This window comes from Pseudopipra pipra, chromosome 6, assembly GCF_036250125.1.
Source record: "Pseudopipra pipra isolate bDixPip1 chromosome 6, bDixPip1.hap1, whole genome shotgun sequence".
Classification (NCBI taxonomy): domain Eukaryota; kingdom Metazoa; phylum Chordata; class Aves; order Passeriformes; family Pipridae; genus Pseudopipra; species Pseudopipra pipra.
In genome coordinates, this window is record NC_087554.1 from 27043528 (window position 1) to 27065674 (window position 22147).

Below are 22147 nucleotides of genomic sequence, written 5' to 3' on the forward strand. Positions count from 1 at the left end.
CTAGTTTGCATCTAAGTGTTTTAAGGGATCTTACACTTACTCAAGCCTCTTTATGTGTCTAGGAAGCTCTTGACATTAACACTGTCGATAGAGCTGGAGGAGAAGAGTCACAGAATCTTCAGGCTCCTCTGTTGACTACAAGTGATCCAGGTACATTCTTCTATTTTTTTGTGAGTGGCTCTTCTCTGCAATAAGGGAATTTGTAAAGACACACTGAAAAATTAATAATTAAGTCAATTTTTTGCATGGTAAATTTTTTTATATATTCTCTTTTTTTTATTTTTTGAGCAGACTGTCAAGCAAGAATACATGTGCTGGAAAAGGAATTGATGGAAGAGCTGAAGACCTTGAGGCATAAGCAAGTAATACATCCTAGCCTTCAGGAAGGTAAGCAGGTGATATACGTGCTGTTGCACCTGATTGATTATTATACTTAATTATACTGAGCTGATTATTTCCTACTGGTTGCAATACTGTATATGCCTAATCCATCTGGGATTTAGGTTTTCATTTTCATGCATTCTTGTTGCAAACTAGAAAATGTGCAGGTGGCAATAGATGGATCTTGAATTTCCAACAGGAGAGTTGGAGTCTGCATGTTATGTGACTCTTGCAGAAGTCGCTGAGCCTTCAGACTTCAGACAGTGCCTGTTTTGTAATGAGCTAAATCTGGTTAAGAGCTGATGGAGTTGATTTTACTCCTTCATTAAAATAGATATTTTCTGATAGTAGAGGAGCTAGAGATCCAGCAACAGTTAACTAAGACTGCATTTGCTATATTTGAGTCCATATTTCTTTGAATCCTTTTAGATCCAGGTTCACTAGCCACATAGAAGGGGCAAGCAAGGTACTTGTATTTTGTGATCTTTTATTTATATGCAATATTATCCTGAGGTAGATGGGAGAAAGTCAAGGATCCACACAGCAGAACTTCATCTTCTTTCTACTGATGATGTTGAAGGACTTCAGCAATATTTGTCGTGAGACCAATGACATTAATATAGTCATCAGAGTAGGTGATGAAATTATTGATTCTGATGGAAGTGTTGTACCTCATGCTCCTGAGGCTCTGGCCCTGAATTTTTCAAACACGTAACTGTAATACTGTAGGGACTGAGATTCCAAATACTGATACTCTGATATGAGCTGTTCTGACTCCTCAAAGACCTTCTGTGGTGAAGAATGCTGGATTATCTTGAGTGGTTTATGTATGAGGTATGATGACTACTAGCCTGTCATTTTTTGCAATCATTTAAAGGAATGTCTTCACCTCTTGTTAGTGTGGAGCTGACATTTCTGTCTTTAAACTTTGTAAAATGGTCATAAGAAGGGGATAGAGAGTTCTTAGATCTGTGTCCCAGATGTGGTGGGAATAAAACAAGATAACCCATCTCTAGCCAAGTTGTACCTCGGTGATACAGCATCAGTGTTGGTAGTCGTATCGTGAAAATGGAATTTTCCCTTGCCATGATTCCAGAAATAGGTATCCCTGTTTTCTAAGGACCTCACTGGCCAACCTCCCCTCACAGGTCCCTGTGTGTTGTCGTGCATTATGTTACCACCATGTTTTTAAAACTGGGGGCAAAATCCCTTCTGTGGTCAGCTGCTGGGAGTGCTAAATACAGCACTAAACAAATGTTACAGTAACATTAAGCCTTCTTGTGGACCTCTTAGATGTTATCTAAGAAAAATACCATAAAATTATAGTATGTTGGCAACCATGTGATGTGTTGGCAACTACAGAACTAGCGAGGGCTGTTTTACTCATGAGATGATCCTGCAACTGAGAATGTGTACAACCTACACGCTTTTCCTCCAGCTTCTGGAGTGGTGTGAAGTGTGTAGTTGAGAAGCTTAAGATTCTTTTTGAGATTCACTGATGAAAAGTTGGAACTGTACCTGAACCCCACAATTGCTGTTGATTTTTGAACTTTAAAACATGGTGATTGAGGCTGTTTGCATCTTAGAAACACCAGAGCTCCAGGAAGATGCTTCATTAAGAAGGGAATCCAACTTAAGCGTGTTAGAAGGAAAGCTTCTGCTGGAGTACTGCAATTCTATGGGATGCCTCTTCTATCTGAGCTAGTTTGAATCCCATATTATATTCCTGAAAATTGAAGGCACTGTTGCCATGTGTCATATTTCAGATTTGTCAACTGCCACTGATGGAAAAGAGAAAGTTCTTAAGGCTCTTCATTTGCTACTATTTGACTACAGCTACTGAAATTTAGCAATATGATGGAGATGACAGAAAGTAGTAAAGGTCACCTCTCATGTATGGGGATGTCTGTAGTGACATAATACTTAACTGTTACCATCTGTTCTCTTCTGGCTACCTGCGTGCATTTCGTGTTGCTCTTGGAATCATCCTCTTGTTTTTTGTCTGGGTGATCCTAAACTGAAATAATAGATATTTTGCGTGGGTGATGTTCTTTTTTTTTTTTTTTTTGAGTATTAAACAAAGATAGGCTTGTTTTTGGAGGTGACAGAATGGAGTGTCAAGAAAAATAGATTGTGTACTCTTTCCATCTTACTTGAAATAGAGTTTGAAAAGAAATGGATGGCATCTTGACATTTGGCAGTTGACGTGTTTTTATACAAAATGCCAGATTGACTTGCTTGCTTCTCATTTTCCCTATGTAGATATGAAAATTATATCTCACTGAACTGCCTTTGATAACAGTATCTGTTTAAACAACCATGTTTGAGGTTTGTTCCATGTTGATTGTTTCCAGGCTGCCAGTAATCTGGTCACTCTGTTGCCACTTATTAACATAAATGTGTTCCACCAACACTGAGTTATCTATGCAAATACTGCTTTATGTTTTTTGAGCCTTATCAAGTCATACGTGTTCAGTTTTAAAGCTCACACATTTAATGTATTAATTTTAGACATGTTGGCAACAGCAGCAACATTTGTAGGTTTCTATAGCTAAAATCCAAAATAGATGTTCTCAACTCCCAACTGTGAGATGAATTTGATTGACAGCAGTAATTTCTGGAATTCAGTGTGACAATATTTTCTGGTGCAAAGTGAAATTTCCTAGCTTCTGCTTTTCTGAGCATTTTTGTGTCTATATTTGTTTCGTCATGGATAAAGATAGCTTTTGTGACCAAGTAAATCTTTCAGTTTGAGTATTCGGGGGCAGTTAATGAAGGAATATGTTTTAGGAAGTTAAGTATTTATGGGGCCATCAGCAACATGGATTGTTTAATTTCTTTATAGCCATTTTTCCCCCTGCTTCAGGGAAAAAAAAAAAAAGTGTTTTATTGCAAAGTGCCAAGTTCAGGGAAAAAAATAACCTACTGAGACTGGGATCATTTGATGAACTAAGTTCTGAGATCAGTCTAAATACAAGTTTGTATCATAACAAACACACGCATTCTTCAGAGCTAAAATGTGCTTTGCTCTTCTCTCTTGCTGCTGGTTGAAACTGATGTGTGTGTGGTGTATGTTCTTGCACAAGATTAGCTTTCAGTATAGAAGGGGATGTAAGTACCACTGGCAGGATTGATAATTTAAGTAGTAATATGAAATGTCAGTCAGCTGAGTTGGGTTCAGGCAGTAACTGTAGTCTTCAAGGATATAGACAGTGCTGACTTATTCCGAAAAACAAGCAAAAGCTTTTATGGTGAGATTTATTACAGTACTAGCACCATGGTTAATAAATTTCTGTGAAAACTTAGGTAGTAATTAAGAAAACTATGAAAAGTAATTCAGTCTTTTTTTCCTCAATTTCCCATTACATAAAATGCTCTTTAATTCATACCTGCTGTAAATCCAGTATAAATAACAGTTACAGATGCTAATGCTGTTTTTCAAGTCTCATAAAATGGTGGGTGAATGCTAGAAAAGCCTGTGTATAACTTAGTGGTTTGTCTTTTAGTAAATAGCTTGACTTTCTTGTAGTGGGATTGAAGTTGAATTCTGTGGACCCAACAATGAGCATCGACTTGAAATATTTGGGTGTGCAGCTTCCTCTTTCCTACTCAAATTACTCTTTGTGGAGCTATCCAGGAACCAATCCCAATTCTCCAGGTGGGTAGAATATGAATTTGATGAAATCCCAAGTATTACCTTTTTATTATCAATGATGAGAAGGAGAGAATGGCCATTTAGTTCAGCTTAATATCTTAAAGAGATTAAAGTGATATTAAAAGGGCAAAATACGAGAACTTCCTTGAATCATTATGTGGTTACTGGCCAAGGAGTCCTGAGTAATTGTGGCTGGATTGTCTTTAGCCTTCCTGTTTTGTGATGGCTGTGATACCTAGTTTAGTTTATACTGACCTCTCAAATTGCTCAGAAAAAGCCTAAGCGATCTAAATTTGTCTAATGTTGCTCACATGCAAAACAAAAAAAAAAGTTGTCTTTTACAGAGCTGAGTATTAGAATTTTCCAGAAGAGATTGGGATGCCACTTGGGAGCTGCCCTGTAACCTCTTAATAATTATTTATTACAAAAGTGCTGACTGATTGTGCTTTTTTAAACTTATTTGGTATCCAAACAAATGCATTTTTCATTATACTGTGACTGTGATTCTAATACTGGTGGTAGATACTGTTTTTAATGATGAACTGGTTGGATAAAGTATAGCTTAGCTTGTATGCTTATCTTTCTTCTACTTAACTTTTTCTCCCACTGTAGTATTTTGATTACTGTATCTTTTTTAATCTGCTGCTTTTGGGAGCTGATAGAGGCAGACATTGAATCTCAGTTTTGTTTACACTGCAAGAGAGGCAGATTCAGTTCGGAAGACCTCTGTCAGCTTGGTGTTAAATGCAGTTATTTCTAGCTTAGTAATACCTGAAATGGCCACACAGATCCCTGTTTGTATTTTTATATTCTATCTTAGCTCTCAAAGCTGATGGATAACTTGTTAGGGATGTCACTATTTGCCCATTGTAGTTATTTACTGTCTCTGCCCCTAATTGATACTCATCTGAATTTAACAGAACACCAAACATTAAATGAAGTTTATACAGGTCTCATAAAAGTCATTGGCTCAATGCAGGGGAGAGAATCAAATTACTTCTCTTGCTGAGTGAGGCTGTAGAATCAGATTGAAACCTGCCTGTTCCATTTTAGCCTACTAATTACTTGATTGGCCCACTAGACTTTTGGAATCAGCTGCTTGCACCATTGTTAAGGAGACTAAAACTGAAAATACAGGAGAAGACACCTTTTGTATGGGATAGCAGATGCATGACCATACAGCAGAACTCTACAGGAAGATGGTATTTGTTAGTATTCTGTTAAGTAAAAAGAAAAATAAAAGTAAAAATAAAAAGTAAAAATCAAGTTGCTTCAAACTTTTTGATTTTCTACTGTTCATCTATCCCTGAAAAGGATAAAGCAATAGAATCAAGCTTGGTTCATAAATTGAGGCTAGCTTTCTTCTTTTCCAGATACTGGCTTTCCTTTTGTTTCCAGGACAGGAAAAACAAATGATTTCACAAAAATCAAAGGCTGGCGAGGGAAGCTTCATGGCGCTTCTAGAAATGAAGGTAAAAAAAAAGTAAACCAAGAGAAATCAGTGTACATATTTCCAACACGTGGCCTTTTTCTTAGCCGTCCATATGTCTTGCCCTTTGGTATTTGTGTGTGTCTTGATAAGAATTTTCTTTTTTATATATATAAACTGTTATGATTAAAGAATTTTTTAGTACTGGTTTCATAGTCAGAATGGAAGTTTATGAGGGAAGAGAGAAATGTGCTCTGAGTAAGATAAAAATACATCTCTTCTATACAGAAGGCTTGAGTGAAGATCAAAGCTGTAATAGTTTTGGTTTTGTTTGTCAATTTTGAGTTTACATAGAAGTACGGTAATTCCAGAATTATGTTGCCTCAGGGACCCTAATGAACTAGAGTAATTTTCATTTATATTGATGTATTTTTAACTCCAGTTAGAGCAGGTATTCCTGACATATTTGATTACTTCACCGTACCTCAAGGAGAAATGGATCATTGGCAATTTGCCAATTTTTTACTTTATATTTAGGTTAAATATTTATGTTGTACGTTCTGTACTTTTATGGGATATTCCAGATGTGTTGTGGTGTACCAGGTAGTTCAGGTGTTTAGGACAAGCAAAGTAAGAATAGAAACACAGAAGCCCTGCCTATTGAAGGCTTGTTTTTGTGAGTGAATGCTGTGTGGCGTCTGGCTGAGATGGAGCTCATTTCCCCATAGCAGCCCTCACAGTGCTGTGCTCTGCATTGGTAGCTGGAAAGGTGTTGATAACACAGCAGTGTTTTGGCTGCTGCTGAGCAGTGCTGGCACAGCACCAAGGCTGCCTCTCCAACATTCCCCCCCTCAGCAGAAGGCTGGTGGGTGGGCACGATCTTGGGAGGGGACATGGAACAGCTGACTCAAACTGATCAAAGGGATATGCCATGCTGTATATCTACTCAACAATAAAAGCTTAAGAGAAAGGAGAAAGAGTGAGGGCATTTGTTATTTATGATGTTTGTCTTCTGGAGTAACTGATGCTTGTACTGAAGCCCTGTTTCCCAGGAAGTGCCTGGACATCACCTGCTGATGGGAGGTAGAGAATAAATCTTGTGTTTTCCTTTGCTTCCACACATGGCTTTGCTTTATTAAATTGCTTTTATCTTGACCCATGAGGTTTTTTGCAGTTTACTTTCAGTCCCTCACTCTGCTGAGAAGGAGAGTGATGGAGTGGCTTGGTGGGCACCTGGAGTCCAGCCAAGGTCAACCCACAACAAATACACATGTGAGATGTCCACAAAAACAGTTGTTCAGGCCGCTGGTTGTGTTTCAGAGTGGGTTATATTTGGTGTACCTACATTTTTTAAGAGACGTATTTACCTATTCTATAGTGTTTAATTATTATAACATTAGTCAGTGTGTTTTTTCAGGGGTTAAAGTACTCTTTATTTATTTAGGTGGCAGTTCGGAAGGTTCATTGAAGAATCGCTCAGCGTTCTGTAGTGACAAGCTGGATGAGTACCTGGAAAATGAAGGGAAATTGATGGAAACAAGTATGGGGTTCTCTTCTAACACACCCACTTCTCCTGTGGTGTATCAGCTTCCCACTAAGAGCACTAGCTATGTGCGAACACTCGACAGTGTTTTAAAGAAGCAGTCCACTGTAATTCCATCAACATCTTTCACGTTCAAGCCTGTTCCTCCATCATCTACCTCTAGGAAGACAAAGACTCAAACCAGACAGACATCTATGAACAGTAGAGTAAAGTCATCTTACAAGCCTATTCTGCCTTCACCTTTTCCTGCAAAGCAGAAACAGAACTCATCCGTGTCAGGGGAAAAGGCTTCTAAGTCTGCTAGCAGTTTGAGTAACCAGGGAGATGGTTTTGTGCTGCCAGCTGTGGATGAAAATACATTTCCAAAACAGATTAGTTTGCGTCAAACGCCACATCAACAAGCAGCTCGTCCACCAGGTTTGTCTAAATCTCAAGTGAAGTTAATGGACTTGGAAGACTGTGCTCTCTGGGATGGGAAACCACGTACCTATATTACGGAAGAGCGAGCAGACATCTCTCTGGCAACCCTGCTTACAGCTCAGGTAGATCTGTAATTGTTTCTTTCCTTTCTGTACTGTTGCTTTTTTTAATCTACCCATTTACTGATGTTGCACAGACATGCAGAAAAATAAGACTGAAGCTGCTAAGGAGCATGACAGAACATGAGGTTACTTTGTGGTGTAGTCTTTGCAGTGAAAGTTGAGGAGTGCTGACTTAGCATTATGTGAAAATACTAATTGTGATAATAGCATGGTGATACAAATGATGAATAATTTGAGTTCTCTAAAATTTTCACCATTAAAAATTCTGTTAATACAATTGTTGTTCAGTAACTGCATTTGCTTAATCTTTGTCACTTTTTCAGTTGAGCTAACTGCAAGACAATCATGGTCATGTAACTTTTGGTTCTCACATGATAACTTTTTTGCTTTTTCCCCATCTTACTTATTACCAAGATGGTTTTGCTGTTTCAGATTGACTCTCAGAAGACTTCAAATGCAAACACTCCTCTGTTTTTTTGGGGTTTTTTAGGTATAGATGACAAATTTTTGTATGTAAATAATGTAGTTGGAAGGGTTAATCTAAATGAACTTTGAATAGCATTTTGCATATGCTTGATTTAATTTTAATAAAATATTCTTCTTACTAAAATTGGAGGTTTATGTTTCTTTAAAACTTTTTTAGGCATCTCTTAAAAGCAAACCTATCCACAAAATAATAAGACGACGAGCACCTCCTTGCAATAATGATTTCTGTCGACTGGGTTGTGTATGTGCCAGTCTAGCGCTGGAGAAACGTCAGCCTACCCACTGCCGCAGGCCAGACTGTATGTTTGGTTGTACTTGCTTGAAGAGAAGAGTATTGCTGGTGAAGGGAGGATCAAAACATAAGAAAATGATGAAAAAGGCTGTTCGTGGAAATCTTGTGCTGTACGGAACACAAGGACAACAGCAAGAGGATGAAGATGTGGAAGAAGAGGGTGATGGGGAAGAAGAGCTGAAGCAGAAAGATAAGAAGAAGAGAAAAAGAGTGGAATACAGTGAGTATTTGTGGGCAATATATATATGCTTTTATATAACTGACTAGCAGGAAATAACACCTTTTCCCTTTTTTTTTTAATTCTTACTTACCTGGTCAGGATTTTGGGCACTACGTAGTTGTTTATTGCAATCAAATAGCTGGAGTTTCTTTTTGGTAATTTAAATTCTTGCTCAAATCTCTGAATGTATCTAAAGACTATGGATATGAGATAATTACTGCTATCATTGTTGGCAATATTCACTGTGATAATGCTGTTATCTTTCGCTGTTACCAGGAGAGTATCTAGAGCTGTATTTTCAGTTGCCATATATAGCAACATAGTTCATTGGCTTCAGTGAAAATACAATGATTTATGGTAGTTTGAGACCTGGTCTAAGGTATGCTCAGGAAACCAAATTGGTAGAAATTGTCTACGAATTTACGTATTACCTTTAGCAATAACTAAAAGTGAGCATAGTGTTTTCTGGTGTTCTACCAGAATAAATTAATTCTTCCAAAGAGCTGTGGTATACAAGTCTAGGGTTTTTTTGGTGTTTTGTAATTTTTCAGTACACAGCATCAGTGAAGGTCACTAATTTTCAGTGCCTTTGTGTATCTGCTATCACAGTACAAGTGAGCAATGGTTAGCATAGAATCATTTGATTATCGTTTGCTCTTTCTTGGGACAATTCCCTGTCACTTTTGGCTATAATTTGAGACAAAGAAAACAACCAGTAGTATGTCCGGCAGTATGAACTAGTGATTGCTGCATGGCTAGATCTCAAGCTTAGACAAAAAATTCTGTTACTGCAGTTTTAGATGGAGGTTCATTTGTAAGTTATGTTTGGTTTTATTCTTTTTTTCAGCTATCTGTGACTCAGAGCCAGAACAACCTGTTAGGAATTGTCCATTGTGGGTGAAGGTAGAAGGTGAAATAGATCCAGAGCCCATTTACGTCCCAACACCATCTGTTGTTGAACCGGTTAAATCTACGGTACTGCCCAACCCAGAGGTCTTGCTTTCTAGTAAGAACAGATCTTCCAGTGGAATAAAACCAGGCAGAGTGTATACACCTAAACCCAATCCAGTGGTAAGAGAGGAAGAGATGCATGTTTTTCTTTGTATTGAAAATTAAAACAAAATACTGCCAAAAGCTTCTGTGCTAGGCAATTTTAGAGAAATTTGAGGTGAAAACCTAGGATTGACTGCCCATAAGTATGTTGATAAGCAAGAATTAATTGATTGTATATAAACCTTTACTACGTTCAATTCCGTTGAGAATTTGCTGTAGTAATACGCAGATGGTGAAAGGTGATTATGATTCACTAACAGCCTCATTTAAAAATGCAGTAATATGTGGTAGTTTTGTCAAAATGACTGCTAGTCCTGTAATGTGTATGTAAGTTATTATCTACATAATGTAGCCTATCTAAGTAATGAATTACTTGCAAAAAAAGGTGGGATACAGATACACAGTGTTCAATGAAGTTCTGGGTATTTTTTCTGTTCTTTCTTGTGGTTTCACTGCCGATGTTGGAAGAATCTGTCTTTGCCTCTCCCCTCACCTTAGTATCTAACAAAAGAAACAACAGCAGTAGAGTTGAGTATAGTTATCTGAAGGACAAAGATACCAGAGTTGCTGTATAATGTATACCAGATAATGTTACAAATATATGACGTGATTTCCTTCCCCACTTAGAAGAATATCTGAATGGGTTTGAGTTTTTTGGGGTAGTGGTGGTAGACTGGGCTATGTGATACTAAGAGGGCAGATTTAGGTTTAAATGCTAGACTTTTCTAGCAAAGCTGTTTTTTAGATCTCATGTGCATCTAGAATGGAGAGGTGTGGGGTTGTTTGTTTTGGGTTTTTTTAGATTCGAGAGGAGGACAAGGATCCTGTCTACGTGTACTTTGAAAGTTTGATGACTTGTGCAAGGGTGCGAGTATATGAATACAAAAGAGAGGAGAAAAAGCAGCAAAAAGACAAAAGTGATTCACAGAGTTGTAGTATAAAGGTAAGAAGTCACACTGTAACTAGCATGTATCATAAAACAGGCAAAAATATTGAAAATCTTGAAGTAATTATTTCCCCAGAAACTCCTTCATGACACAAGGGCTGGACTTGCATTTGGTGGTGGTGGGGCTGTGGAGCCTGGAGCCTAAATCATGTACCAGTGCTGGTAAACTTACCCTGTTACTGTGACATACATTTTCTTGTCTGAGGAAATTCCTGGCTGCCAAGTGCACTATCATGTGAGGCTTAAATGTTCATTGTTAAAAGAGCTGTTCTAAGACGAAAACTATGATGTTGTCAAACACAGCATATGTTTTATGATTCGAGGTGAATTAGTTGATTTTGTGATGTGACTTTTAGTGTGAAAGTGAGATATCTAGGATGAATATTTTTCTTGCATTTCCTTCCTCCAGCAGGAGCATGAACCAGAGTTTCAGTCTCCTGAGAAGGCAACCTGTGAGGTAGACAAAGACACTAATAAACCAAGAGGTAAGACCTGAGTCTTGAGTGTGATTTGACCTCTTTGTAAGTTACATGTTTTTGTGGGATTTTTAAGAAAAGTTGGAGCTATTGATAAAAAAGTCCATTTGCTGGGGGAGTTATTACACTTGTCAATAAAAATCTAATGATGTGCTTACAGTTTCCTGTTTTCTTAAGCAGCTGTGTATGTGTGGATCACATGGAGATATGAACTTTAAAATGAGACATATACTAGAGGCATTGTGCCATCCACTAATGAAATATAACTACCTTTTTGAGCTGATTTTTTTTCACCATTTAATGTATACAGCAGCACACTCTACATTTAAGCATGGGAATGGAAAAATAATACAACTAGTTGAAATTGCTTGTGCATTGGTAGGTGAAATTAAAATGGCCAGGACACAGGGCTCAACATCCTTACAGTTTTGCAACAAGGGACGTTTTATCTCTAATGACAACAAAAGATCGTGCTTGTGTTTACACATCTTCTGCAAAAGACAGTTCTGCTAGCATCATGTTTGCCCCTCGTGCTATTATAGGACAGTGGTCCTTTTCTGACTCCAAGAGAAAAGTGCCATCTCTTGAATAACCAGTGATGCCCTCTACTGTATGTTGGTGGTGTTTGTATTGAAACAACCCAGCTTTGTTTAGCTTGTGATGCAATGGGATCCAACCTGACGTGGTATGGCTGCAGGGAATGAACCATGAGAAATAGTTACATTAGTTTTGCTGTGAGTTTTTGCTTGCTTGTGGAGCTCTGCAAGGGGAGGTGATGCTTTGAACAGTTCTTTTACTTGTTGCCCTGCAGATGAGCTGAGGCAAGGGTGGAGGTGTGGGCAGAATGAAACTGTTTGACTATCCAGGTGATTAAAATATCATAGTATTGCAGAAACCTATTTCAATTCTTTCTCAGAGAAAAGCTGGTGTTCTTCCCGTAGTGAGGGGGACTCTTTCTCCACCTCCTATGTTCATCACACCACTCAAGGTGAACCAACCAAACTTATTGAGATTATCTCTGACTGCAACTTGGAGGAAGATCACAATAAGATCTTGACCATCTTATCGCAGCATATCAACAGTAACGTGCCACAGTGCCTCAAAGTGGGTAGCTTCTTTATTGAATTGGCTTCGGAACACAAGGCCCAGGATGAGAACCACCCTCCTGTCTGCTCCTCCAGAGTGAAAATTTCAGTGCCGTCCTACCAGGACAAGGATGAGAAGCCTGAGATACCTGTCCTGGAGACTCCTGATAGCGCAGTGTCATCATGCAGTAACTCAGAAAATGTAAAGGTCATGCGGGCAGACCCAATGGACAAACTGCGGGAGAAGTTGCACTGGGGCAAAGGCTTGCCTTTTTATGCAGGGGTTTCTCCTGCAGGAAAACTGGTTGTCTACAAATGCAAAGCTAATATGAGCCCCTCAGGCTTGATTCAGGTGGGTCCCTCTGCCTTTACTGTGGACATTAGATGCAGTTTCGTCCAGTATCCCAGAACTCTGTGAAGGGGAGAACACTCTTTTATTTGTCTGCCTGGTCTTTTGCCTGTCCAGACAAGAATTCTTAGTATCTGGTGGCATTCTTCCCTCTCCATAAGCTTGTCCCTTAAGAAATCTGATTGGAATTCTGATGGTTTAGCTTGTCTTTTTGGCTGTTTGGGTCTCGCTGACCCAAGTACGGAATCTTTCTCAAGATTTTTTTGGTGCTTTGAAAACCCCCTGAAGATGCATTTGACAGATAATACTTCTAAATGAATGACTGTTAGAGTCCACAAGAAGAACATTTTCTGAGGAAGTATACACTGGGACAAAACTTGAAAGTGAAAATGTAAACATTAAATTGCTTTTTGCTACAGCTTACTGTTAATCTTCACTAATAGCCTGCATCCTCTTTGTAGAATAGATGTGTGTCATCAAGAGAATTCATAATCCTAAATTCAAAGTGGATCTTTCCCTGCCGTTCTCTGTTGCTGACTTGGTGTTAAAAATTGGTGGTAGAAACTGTAGAGCTAGGATGAAGATCTTTTCCTTAATAGGTATTTATGGTTATAGTAAAATCACTTTCAGGGAAGGCATATGAATTAGAAAATGAGAGTAAAACATTTTCATGACACTTTGCAGATACAGCACTCTCAGAAAGAAAAGCGAGCAGAGAGAGAAAATTGAGGAGGAGATTTCTTATCTTTTATAGAAGTTGATCAGTAGAAAGAGTCTAGACCTTATTTAGGTCTAGTGTGGTAAATATATTTGGCTTTTAGAAGGTATTATTGAACAACCTGAAAGTAAAATGCAACACTACCAAAACTTCCTGTTATCCAGTACACATAAAGCCTGACATTCAGAAAGATGTTCTGTTTTTCTCTTGTGCAGTCAGTTACCACTACAACTTTGAAGTTAGTCAACTCATCATACTTAAATTACAGTATCAAATGACAGTACGGATAATAAAAAAGCTGATAAAGCTTTTACAAGCTCTTCAGAGTTTTGTCTCAATGTATATATCATCAGTATTCTTCTTTTGTGATGGTAGGACTTAATTAGGTTTGAGAATTTTATCCAAAATTGTCCTTGAATTTGGGAACCCATTTTTATTCAGGACTATATCATAAGTAAGGGACAGGAAAAACAGATGCTTCACTCTTATCTAATTTCAGTGATTTCACATGTTCCTTGGACTCTGTGGGTTTATGCGAGAGTCTGAGCAGCATTTAAAATCTGTATTACAAAGATATAACAAGAGTTGTTTGAAGTTGTCCCGGACAATAAGGAAATGAGGAATTCCCATTCTGAATTGCAGTGTTTTTTTGAAAAGACATTTAGAAGTCCCATGGAGTGAAACGCCTCTCCAGAAGTGGTGAATTAGCGTTCTTTTCACAAAATTTCCCTTTTCCACTTTTTTCAGGTTAATGATAAAAGGTATCCTCAGGCCAAACTGCTTTTGGGACAGATGGGGGCATTGCATCCTGCCAATCGGCTAGCAGCTTATATCACAGGCAGGCTGCAGCCCACAGTACTTCATATCGCAGCCCTCAGTACTGTGATCTCCAAGGTAGCATCCAGTGCTAAAACACCTGCTTCTGGGACAACATCAGTCCAGGGCCCCACAACATCAACTCCTAAAACTACATCTTCCACCAGCACTACTTCAACCCCCACTGTGACGACTCTGAAAACCCATGTCCCAGCACAGAGACAGATAGGTAGGTTGGAACTTATTACTGTGTTTTAAATTGCGTGAAGCTGAAGTACCGAGTGAGTGTACAGCATTAATGTTGATTTCTATGCAACAGTGCATGCTGCCTTTGGCTGCATTGCCTACCTAAACTGCCTCTGCAATAAATAACCTCTTTAAAGCAGAAAGTTTGATTTTTGACTTCAGAGTAAGATTACAGACGTTGACTATTAGTTGTTTTATTATTGCTACTAGAGCATAGTTTCAAGAGACAAAAAAGAGTGGATGGAGACATGCTAAATGTTAACTTGGATTTTTGTTTGGGGAGTTTTGTTACTATCATTTTTATTTGTGTTTCATCAAACACAGTACTTTAAAATAAGTAAAGTAACGCTCTGATACGTGGTTCTTCGCTGTTAGATTTTCTGCTAATGTTGCATTCGTAATTCTCGCGAGCACCAAAGATATGTGAAGCAGCAGTGAAAGACAAGATGGTCCAAATCTGGATTAGCGAAACAAGTGTGCAGCCAATAACCACGCCAGCCTCTAATCTCATTGGATTTCACAAGCTAAACAGGGTTGGATTTAGTCAGCACCTTGAGTTTTGGGGGGGAAAAAAAAGAGCATTGGAAGATGCATGATGTACTTGTATCTGAGCTGATACTGAAATGGTTACCCCAGGATGGCAAGAGAGGAAGTTGCCCAACTTCCTCAAAAAAATTTAATGCCTATCTACACATTCCCACACTTTAAATGAAGATCTGAAGAAGGTTTGCAAGAGAAAAGGATGTTACCTGTGTCCTGGCAAAACTGTAATTTCTAATTGATTATTTTGTTTCTTTCTGCCTAAATTTTCATTGCATCAATGGTTGTGTTGTTTTTCTTGTCCTATAATAAAACTTGTTGTTTTCTGTATTTGTGCAGTATGAAAGAGCTGACTACATTTCATTGATGGGTGAAGTCATTGCTGCATATATGATTTAAGTGTTTTGGCATAGTCAGGGTTAAAAATGCTATATGCATAAATAACTACAATATTTAAGTTGGGCTTGCTGCATAATCTATGTGCTGTTGTACTCATCTGTAGACATCTAGTGATGTAGATACAGTGATCTGCTCCCTTGGAGAGCAAGGGATGAGATAAAGGATCTTCCCACCATTGATTACTTTCCACTAGTTAGATGTGTTCCATCAAGTCCTCAGTTGCATGAATATCACTGCAATTAGAAGGGAACATGGCAAACTCTGTCACCCTCCTGTCCCTTTCCCCTGTGCCTGTGTAAGATGAATACAGTAGAAGGGGGATGAAAATCAAGAAGCAGTAAAAAGAGGAAGATCACACAAGCTGTTACAGGAAGAATTTGAGGTTTAGAAAACATTTCAAGGTCATTATTTCACTTAGGTGTTTGTTTTCCTTAACTGTAGTTAGAATTGTCCATAGTTTCACAATGAAGAACCACCCTTCAAGACCTGATTCTTTTGCTTGTCCAGGAAGAAATGCAGTAAAAAGCTACAGAAGTGGAATAAGGCAGACATATTTCCAACATGTAAGGCATATTTGGGACTGCCATAATGGTTTCAGTTTAATTACAAGGTACAAAGAAAATGGAGGCTCAAATTCATGCTGAAATTACAATTGTAGCACCTCGTGAAAGTCAGAGAGGAAATCTATTAAAATTTTGACCTGCAAGTTTTTATTTGCAGCTGCCCGACCCTCCCCTGGTGGTGTGTTTGCCCAGTTTGTGATAAACAAAGCTGGAACTCTACAGCAGAAGATTCCTGGAGCGAGCACACGCCAGCCTGCGTCAAGGCCACAGTTGCTCAGTATCAAGCCTACACCGATCACAGTTGTTGCTCCTGTTGTTCCTTCAACACCATCTCCAGCTCAGTGCATAGTCTCTCCTGGGGTCACTACAGCCACCACCACTTCTCCAGTTACTGTGGAAAGTACCGGTGTAGCGGCATCTACTGTGACCACTCCTAGCCAGACAACAGCTAGTGAACCTGCCTGCTCTCCTGCAATTACAATCACAGCTGCTCCTGCAACACCTGGAATCAACACCTGTACTACTGCCTCATCCACCACTTCTACTGCTACTGTAAACATAACAAAACCAACAGGGATTGTTGCAGCAGTAGCAACTACATCATTCCCTAAGACTGTAGTGACACCACCAACTATTACTTGTCCTGTTGTCACAACATCCACTTCTACAGTTGTACTAACAACAGCTGCAGCAGCTACACTAACTTCCTCTGCTGTTTCTGTTCCAATGATACTGTCAGGAGTTAATTCGAGTCCTCCACAGAATCCAAAAAGAGGTAATGCCTAGGTGCTTTGGGTTATTACTGCAAACGCTTCGTTTTTTAGTTCTGCCTCTTTCATAGCTGTAATACAGTCTGCAACTGGACTAAACTTAAATATGGATTCACTTGTCTCACCCCTCTTTCCAAAATAGGATAAGAAAAATAATCTCTTATTGTTTTTTTTGTATTCCAGCCTGAGCTGGTAGAGAAGGGAAAAAAATGTAAGTGTCTTATCAGTGACTGGTATGAAGTGAGCTGAAAGCCTCACATTCATTGCTTGGCCCATAGAAATGTATAGCACAGTTATGACTTCTAGAAGTTCATGGTTGGCGTTGAGTCCAAGACGTAGGTATGGAATTACTCTCCTGTGTCATGACTGAGAAATGTTAGTGGAACTACATGGGAAAAAAAAAAACTGTTCTGGCCTGGTTGGTTTTATGCATTCTGTGAATAAAAAGAAAAAAAAAGTGCTTTCACACAAATTTAAAAGAGATCCAGTTGTTTCTAAAATATTAGTGGTTGTATTTATTAAGAATAATTCTGATTTGTAGGCTGCTCTCTTAAACTGATTTTTGTACAACTTTTTAAATGTTTCAGAAGATGCTACTCCACAAGCTGCAAGTAAGACTCCCCCAAAGATAGCTCCTGGAACAGACAAACGTGTCGGACCTCGATTGTTGCTGATCCCAGTGCATCAGACACCTTCTGCTTTGCGACCGCTAAACAACACGCAGATTGCGCAGAGACAGAGGATGGTCCTTCAGCCTCTCAGGAGCCCTGGTGCTGTAAACCTGTTCAGACACCCTAATGGGCAGATCATTCAGCTTGTTCCCCTGCAGCAGGTTCGAACTGCAGGTGCCCAGCCCAGTGTGCAACCTGTGATGCTCCGCAATCCAGGTACAAAGTCCAGTGTTTCTTTCTTGACTGACTGGTGTGTTACTCGGAAATGTAGTAAATTATGTAGTAATGTGATGCTCTTTTCCCCTACTGGAAGTAATTGAACAGAGTTTAATTTGTTTCTGCCTGAGTAGTTGAAGAACATAGTGTAATTATTCAGATGCAATACAACTTAAATACCATGTGTCTAAAATATAGGAAGTGCAGTTAATAGCTAAGTCATCCACATTTAGTAGTTGTGTGCAGCAAGTAAAAGGGTCTGTGTGTGCGTGTGGCAAAGGAGTCATGTCCATTGTACTGTCACAGCTTCAAAGAAACTGTTGATCTGATGATTCAAAAATAATTCTTGTTGGAGAGTCTCTTAAAAAGAATGAGCTGTTACCCATGTTTCACTGAATGTGCTGCTCTGCTTTTGTTAGGTTTCCAGGTTTGTTAGTGTGTTTACAGAAGATACTCAGATGAAATGTTAAACTTCAGTACAAAATTGCCAGGGTTTTTTCCTCCTTAAGAGTGTCAGAAAAAAATAAGTGTGATTTTCAGCTGTTTCTCTGGTACACAGTTGAAGGCAGGGTTGGAGGAGTTAGAAATTGCAGGTATCTGAAAGAAAATAGGTAGAATGCCCGTTGGGCATGCTGTTGTACATATTTGTAAGTTATAAACAAAATGTATTTTAAATGCATGTTTACTTTACTATAGGACTTTTTCTTCTGTTCTCCCTTTATCAAAAAGCATCTTGAAGAGAGGGTGATAGAATGGTGTGGAAGGGAGAGGTGAGAGCAAGCACAGCAGATAAAACTGGGGAGAAGAGAAAATAATGCCGTGCCTTAGTTGAGGTTTGAGCATGAGATGTAGCAAAGAATCAGTCAACAAGTTGATTTAATTCCTTTCTGTTTTGGGGCTTTTGCTGACACTACTTGCCCATGGTAGTATGTTTTATGGAGTATTGAAATACTGCAGAAGAGTTCATTAAGGTGAAAAAGATTGTTGTTTAATTGTGTAATTTTGACACAGTTTTTCCATGTGGAAGTCTTTTTCTTGAGGGTGGGGGCAGAGATTTTAATTTAAATACCTTTTTTTTTTTTTACAAAATCCCAATTTCCCTGTTTTGCAATAAATGGGAAAGTAAAATGCAGAGGACTTTCAATGCAGTGCCTTTTCTGATTAAAAAGCTTAATGATAAAACTTACCAGTAAGTCTGTTAATTTTAGAGTGGCCACCTCATGTGTTTTATTGGGGTGCTCCTTAAAAATATTCAAGTTTGTATGTCTCTGCAGGACCAACTCTTTCACTGAGAACTTGTCCTGATTACACTGTGATCCTTGAGAGTGCTATCTGCTTCTAGTACAGCATCAAATATTAAAACTGAAAGAAAAAGGTTCATTTGAGAAAGTGTAAGTTGATGTTTTGTTTCCCTCACAGGATCTGTTGTAGGAATCCGGTTGCCTGCACCTTCTAAGCCTCCTGAGTCACCTGTGTCTCCCACTTCCTCTGTGTCTTCCACTTCTCATGCCACAAATTCAGCTGTACAAACTGCAGTACCTAAGTTATCCCCTCCATCTAACCCAGCCACTCAAACATCTTCTCTTCTTCCTTCAGTAACAAGTTTCGTGTCGCAGTCAGGCACTCTGACTCTGAGGATCTCTTCCTCTGCTGTTAGCAACATCACAAATCAAACAGCCTCTGAGTCTAAAGTAACCTGCAGTGCAGGTGGTCTGCCAGCTACCACCGCTAATTTCATACCTTTACAGTCTGGTAGTTTTGCTTTACTTCAGCTCCCAGGACAGAAGACTGTGCCAAACTCCATTCTTCACCATTTTGCGTCTCTTCAGATGAAGAAGGAATACAGGAAAATATGCAAGAAGGAGGACTCAGGTGCTGCTCAGCAGAAGGAGAATGGGAAGGCTCCATGCTCAGATGACACAGAAGTTACAGAGTCTGAGGTCACAGTTTCAGATGGAAAACAAGAAGAAAATGAGTTGTTGATTAACCAGTTAAATACTGCTGAAGAGTCACCATCTGGCACAATCACACCTAGTGGTGATAGAAATTCCACTGCTTTAGAGATGGCAGAGAACTCAAAGGTGCTAGAGAGTTCTTGTGGTGATAGCTTTTCTTCTCAGCATGATGTTTCTGCAGATGTTGTATCATCTGACCATTCGTACATCAGTGAGAAGCCAAATGATGAAGAAGAAAAAGGGCCTTCTGAGGAGAAAGAGGATTCTATCAGTACTGAAACTGCAGTGGAGGCTGTTTCAGCTAATTCTGAAACTGTTTGTGGGTCATCAGATCAGACTTCAGTTGCTCCTCTGGATAACGCACATCCACAGAGTCTTGAAAATCGGGAGACCGCCCTCTTGAAGGACCATGGGAATGAACAAATAAATGCTGAGCAGGAAGAGAAACCAATAAAAGAGCAAGAAGGAGATGGACAGACACAGGCGAAGGAGGACAAGAAAGCAAGTTCTGGGCAGTCACAGAGTCAATCAGAGCAAGATACACAGCTGGAGAATGACGACAAACAACGAGGGACTGAACTGTCTCAGAACAAACAAGAATGTCGGGATGAAGCTGCACAGCCAGGTATGGAAAGGAAGGAGTACAAGGGCTCTACAAAAGCAGAAAGCATAGGAGAGAAAACAGGAATTAAGTGTGAAATCAGTTCTGCAAAAGAGCAGGATAACGCTTCAGGAGGAGAACATACAGTCAATACTGAGGAAGACAAAGGAAACCTAGCTAGGCAGGAAGGCAGTAACAACAAAGAACAAAATGCTTTTGATTCTCCAGAAGAAATGAAAACAGGTCATGATATTGTAACACATGTCAACAGTTCTTGGAGCAAAATATCTAGCATTGTACCCCCTTTAGAAAATAGAAGCGAGGTGGGTAACAGAACTGATACATCAGAAGAAAGTGACTTCATGACACCACCAGAACAGAGGGCACATGGAAAGTGTTACACACCCACTATTGATATAACTGCTGATGATATGGAAGAGGATGAAGAGGAAGATGAGGAGGAGGAAGAAGAGGATGAAAAAACTGATGATTCTGCTGATGAGATGCTGGATGGTGCTTCTGACTTCCCAAGTGAAGAGGAAATAGATGTTGAAAAAGTGGTAAGCATTTAACTATTTATGAAGGGATTTTTTTTTTTTAATTGACCAACTAACATGTCATAACCCATGGATTTGAAAGAGTATGATGTTTGTGTTTTGGACTTCAGTTTCTTTAGAAAGTCTAAATCGGGGTTCTAGGTGGGAATGTCTTTTATTTCTTCTTAGTTGCATGCTTTTTTGTAGGTGGCAGTGTAGTGGCCTTTTAGAAATTGTCCGTTTTTCAGATAACAGGGGTTATATTGAGCAATCTGTAATAGAACTGTTGCAGATTGTCTTCCTCCAGTATTTACTCAAGTAACTTGGTTCCTTGTAATACAACTTATGATCCCAAAATGTAGCAGGTAATCTAGTATTTCTGTTATTTTAAGCTGCTTCCTTCTATTTAGTTTTTGTTGCCTTAGTTAACATCTATTTCTGGAAGGAATGTTTGAATCCCTCCTTAAATTCCTTTTGAAATTTAGTAATACATTTAAATAGTATGTGAAAGCTGTCATTCCCTGTGATAGAAAAAAATTACTCCAAAAGTCAGAGAATAAGGGTAAAGCTTTGTGATTAGTGTAGTTAGGATACGTTTACTTTTTAACGCTCACAGAATTTCCATCAAATTTAACCAAAAAAATTAAAGCAATCCAATGCTAACTCCTTAATATGTTTTTTTATATATCACTGTATGACTTAATCATTGTTACTTAAAATTTATGAAGTTGTGGTTTTGTAAGTCAGTCAAATGGACATAAGAAATGAGATAGCCTTGGGATGAGATACAAATGGAGAGAGAAAGGTTAAACTGTAAGAGAACTGAAGAACAGAAAAAGAGGACAGATTATGTTAGTTTCTTCAGGAATTTGAAAGTATAGAATTCTTTTAGTCCTTTTGTGTTAATGTAGTCCTCTTGCAGTTGAAAATCTAATTAGAGTTCTTTGTCTTCTAACCACACAGCTGGTACAAACAGGTCCAGAAGATTCCTAAAACACCTGGGCAATAACTTGGTACGGGTACTACGGGAGCCAGCTGGGAAAGGTGCCCTCCTCCCTTGATCTGTTACTCTTGAGTGAATTGGCAATTGGTGGCCATCTTGGCCACAGGAACCATGAAACAATCAAGTTTAAAATCTTTCATGACAGGAGGAAAAGTGCCAGCAAAACTTCAACCCTGGATATGAGGAGAGCAGCTTTCAGACTGCTCAGGCAACAAGTTAGTAAGGTCCCCAAGGAAAATGCTGTTGAAGGTGCTGGGGTTCATAAGTGCTGGTCACTTTTTAAGTACCACCTCCTAAGAGCACAGGATCAGGCAATTCCAAAATCTAAAGTCAGGGAGGCAATGCAGAGGTTCAGCTTGGTTAAGCAGGGATCTTCTGGATTTTGGGGCTATCTCAAACCATGACAAGGTGAAAAAACAAAGTGTGTGGCCAGGGGAGGCAAGGTCTGGTGACATGGGAAGACTACAATGGTGTTGCTCACCCCTGCAGGGAGAAAATCTTTGCAGCCAAAGATCAATTGGAGTGGAAGCTGGGCAGCACCATGGGGGACAATAAAATGAGTTTTTTAAATATGTTAATGGCAGAATGCAGACCATAAATAACATCGGCCCATTACAGGATGAGGATGGTCACCTCACAAACAGGGATATAGATAA

General features: G+C 39.1%; 1 protein-coding gene across 15 annotated transcripts in view; it reads left to right on the plus strand.

Annotated features, from left to right (window-relative positions):
- The window catches only part of MGA (MAX dimerization protein MGA), a 64366-nt gene that overhangs the window by 19868 nt on the left and 22351 nt on the right, over positions 1 to 22147 (plus strand). For 9 of the 15 annotated variants that reach the window (XM_064658099.1, XM_064658097.1, XM_064658098.1 and 6 more), the window contains 14 exons: positions 63 to 150; positions 292 to 387; positions 3911 to 4039; positions 5410 to 5508; positions 6910 to 7550; positions 8194 to 8548; positions 9396 to 9619; positions 10404 to 10544; positions 10957 to 11032; positions 11940 to 12460; positions 13923 to 14220; positions 15897 to 16514; positions 17097 to 17396; positions 18816 to 20512. In XM_064658099.1, the coding sequence (XP_064514169.1) occupies positions 63 to 150; positions 292 to 387; positions 3911 to 4039; positions 5410 to 5508; positions 6910 to 7550; positions 8194 to 8548; positions 9396 to 9619; positions 10404 to 10544; positions 10957 to 11032; positions 11940 to 12460; positions 13923 to 14220; positions 15897 to 16514; positions 17097 to 17396; positions 18816 to 20512 (5283 nt within the window). Of the gene's footprint in view, positions 1 to 62; positions 151 to 291; positions 388 to 3910; positions 4040 to 5409; positions 5509 to 6909; positions 7551 to 8193; positions 8549 to 9395; positions 9620 to 10403; positions 10545 to 10956; positions 11033 to 11939; positions 12461 to 13922; positions 14221 to 14612; positions 15821 to 15896; positions 16515 to 17096; positions 17397 to 18815; positions 20513 to 21451; positions 21866 to 22147 lie in introns of those variants that run through there. The other 6 variants (XM_064658105.1, XM_064658103.1, XM_064658107.1 and 3 more) reach the window with 5 other exon arrangements.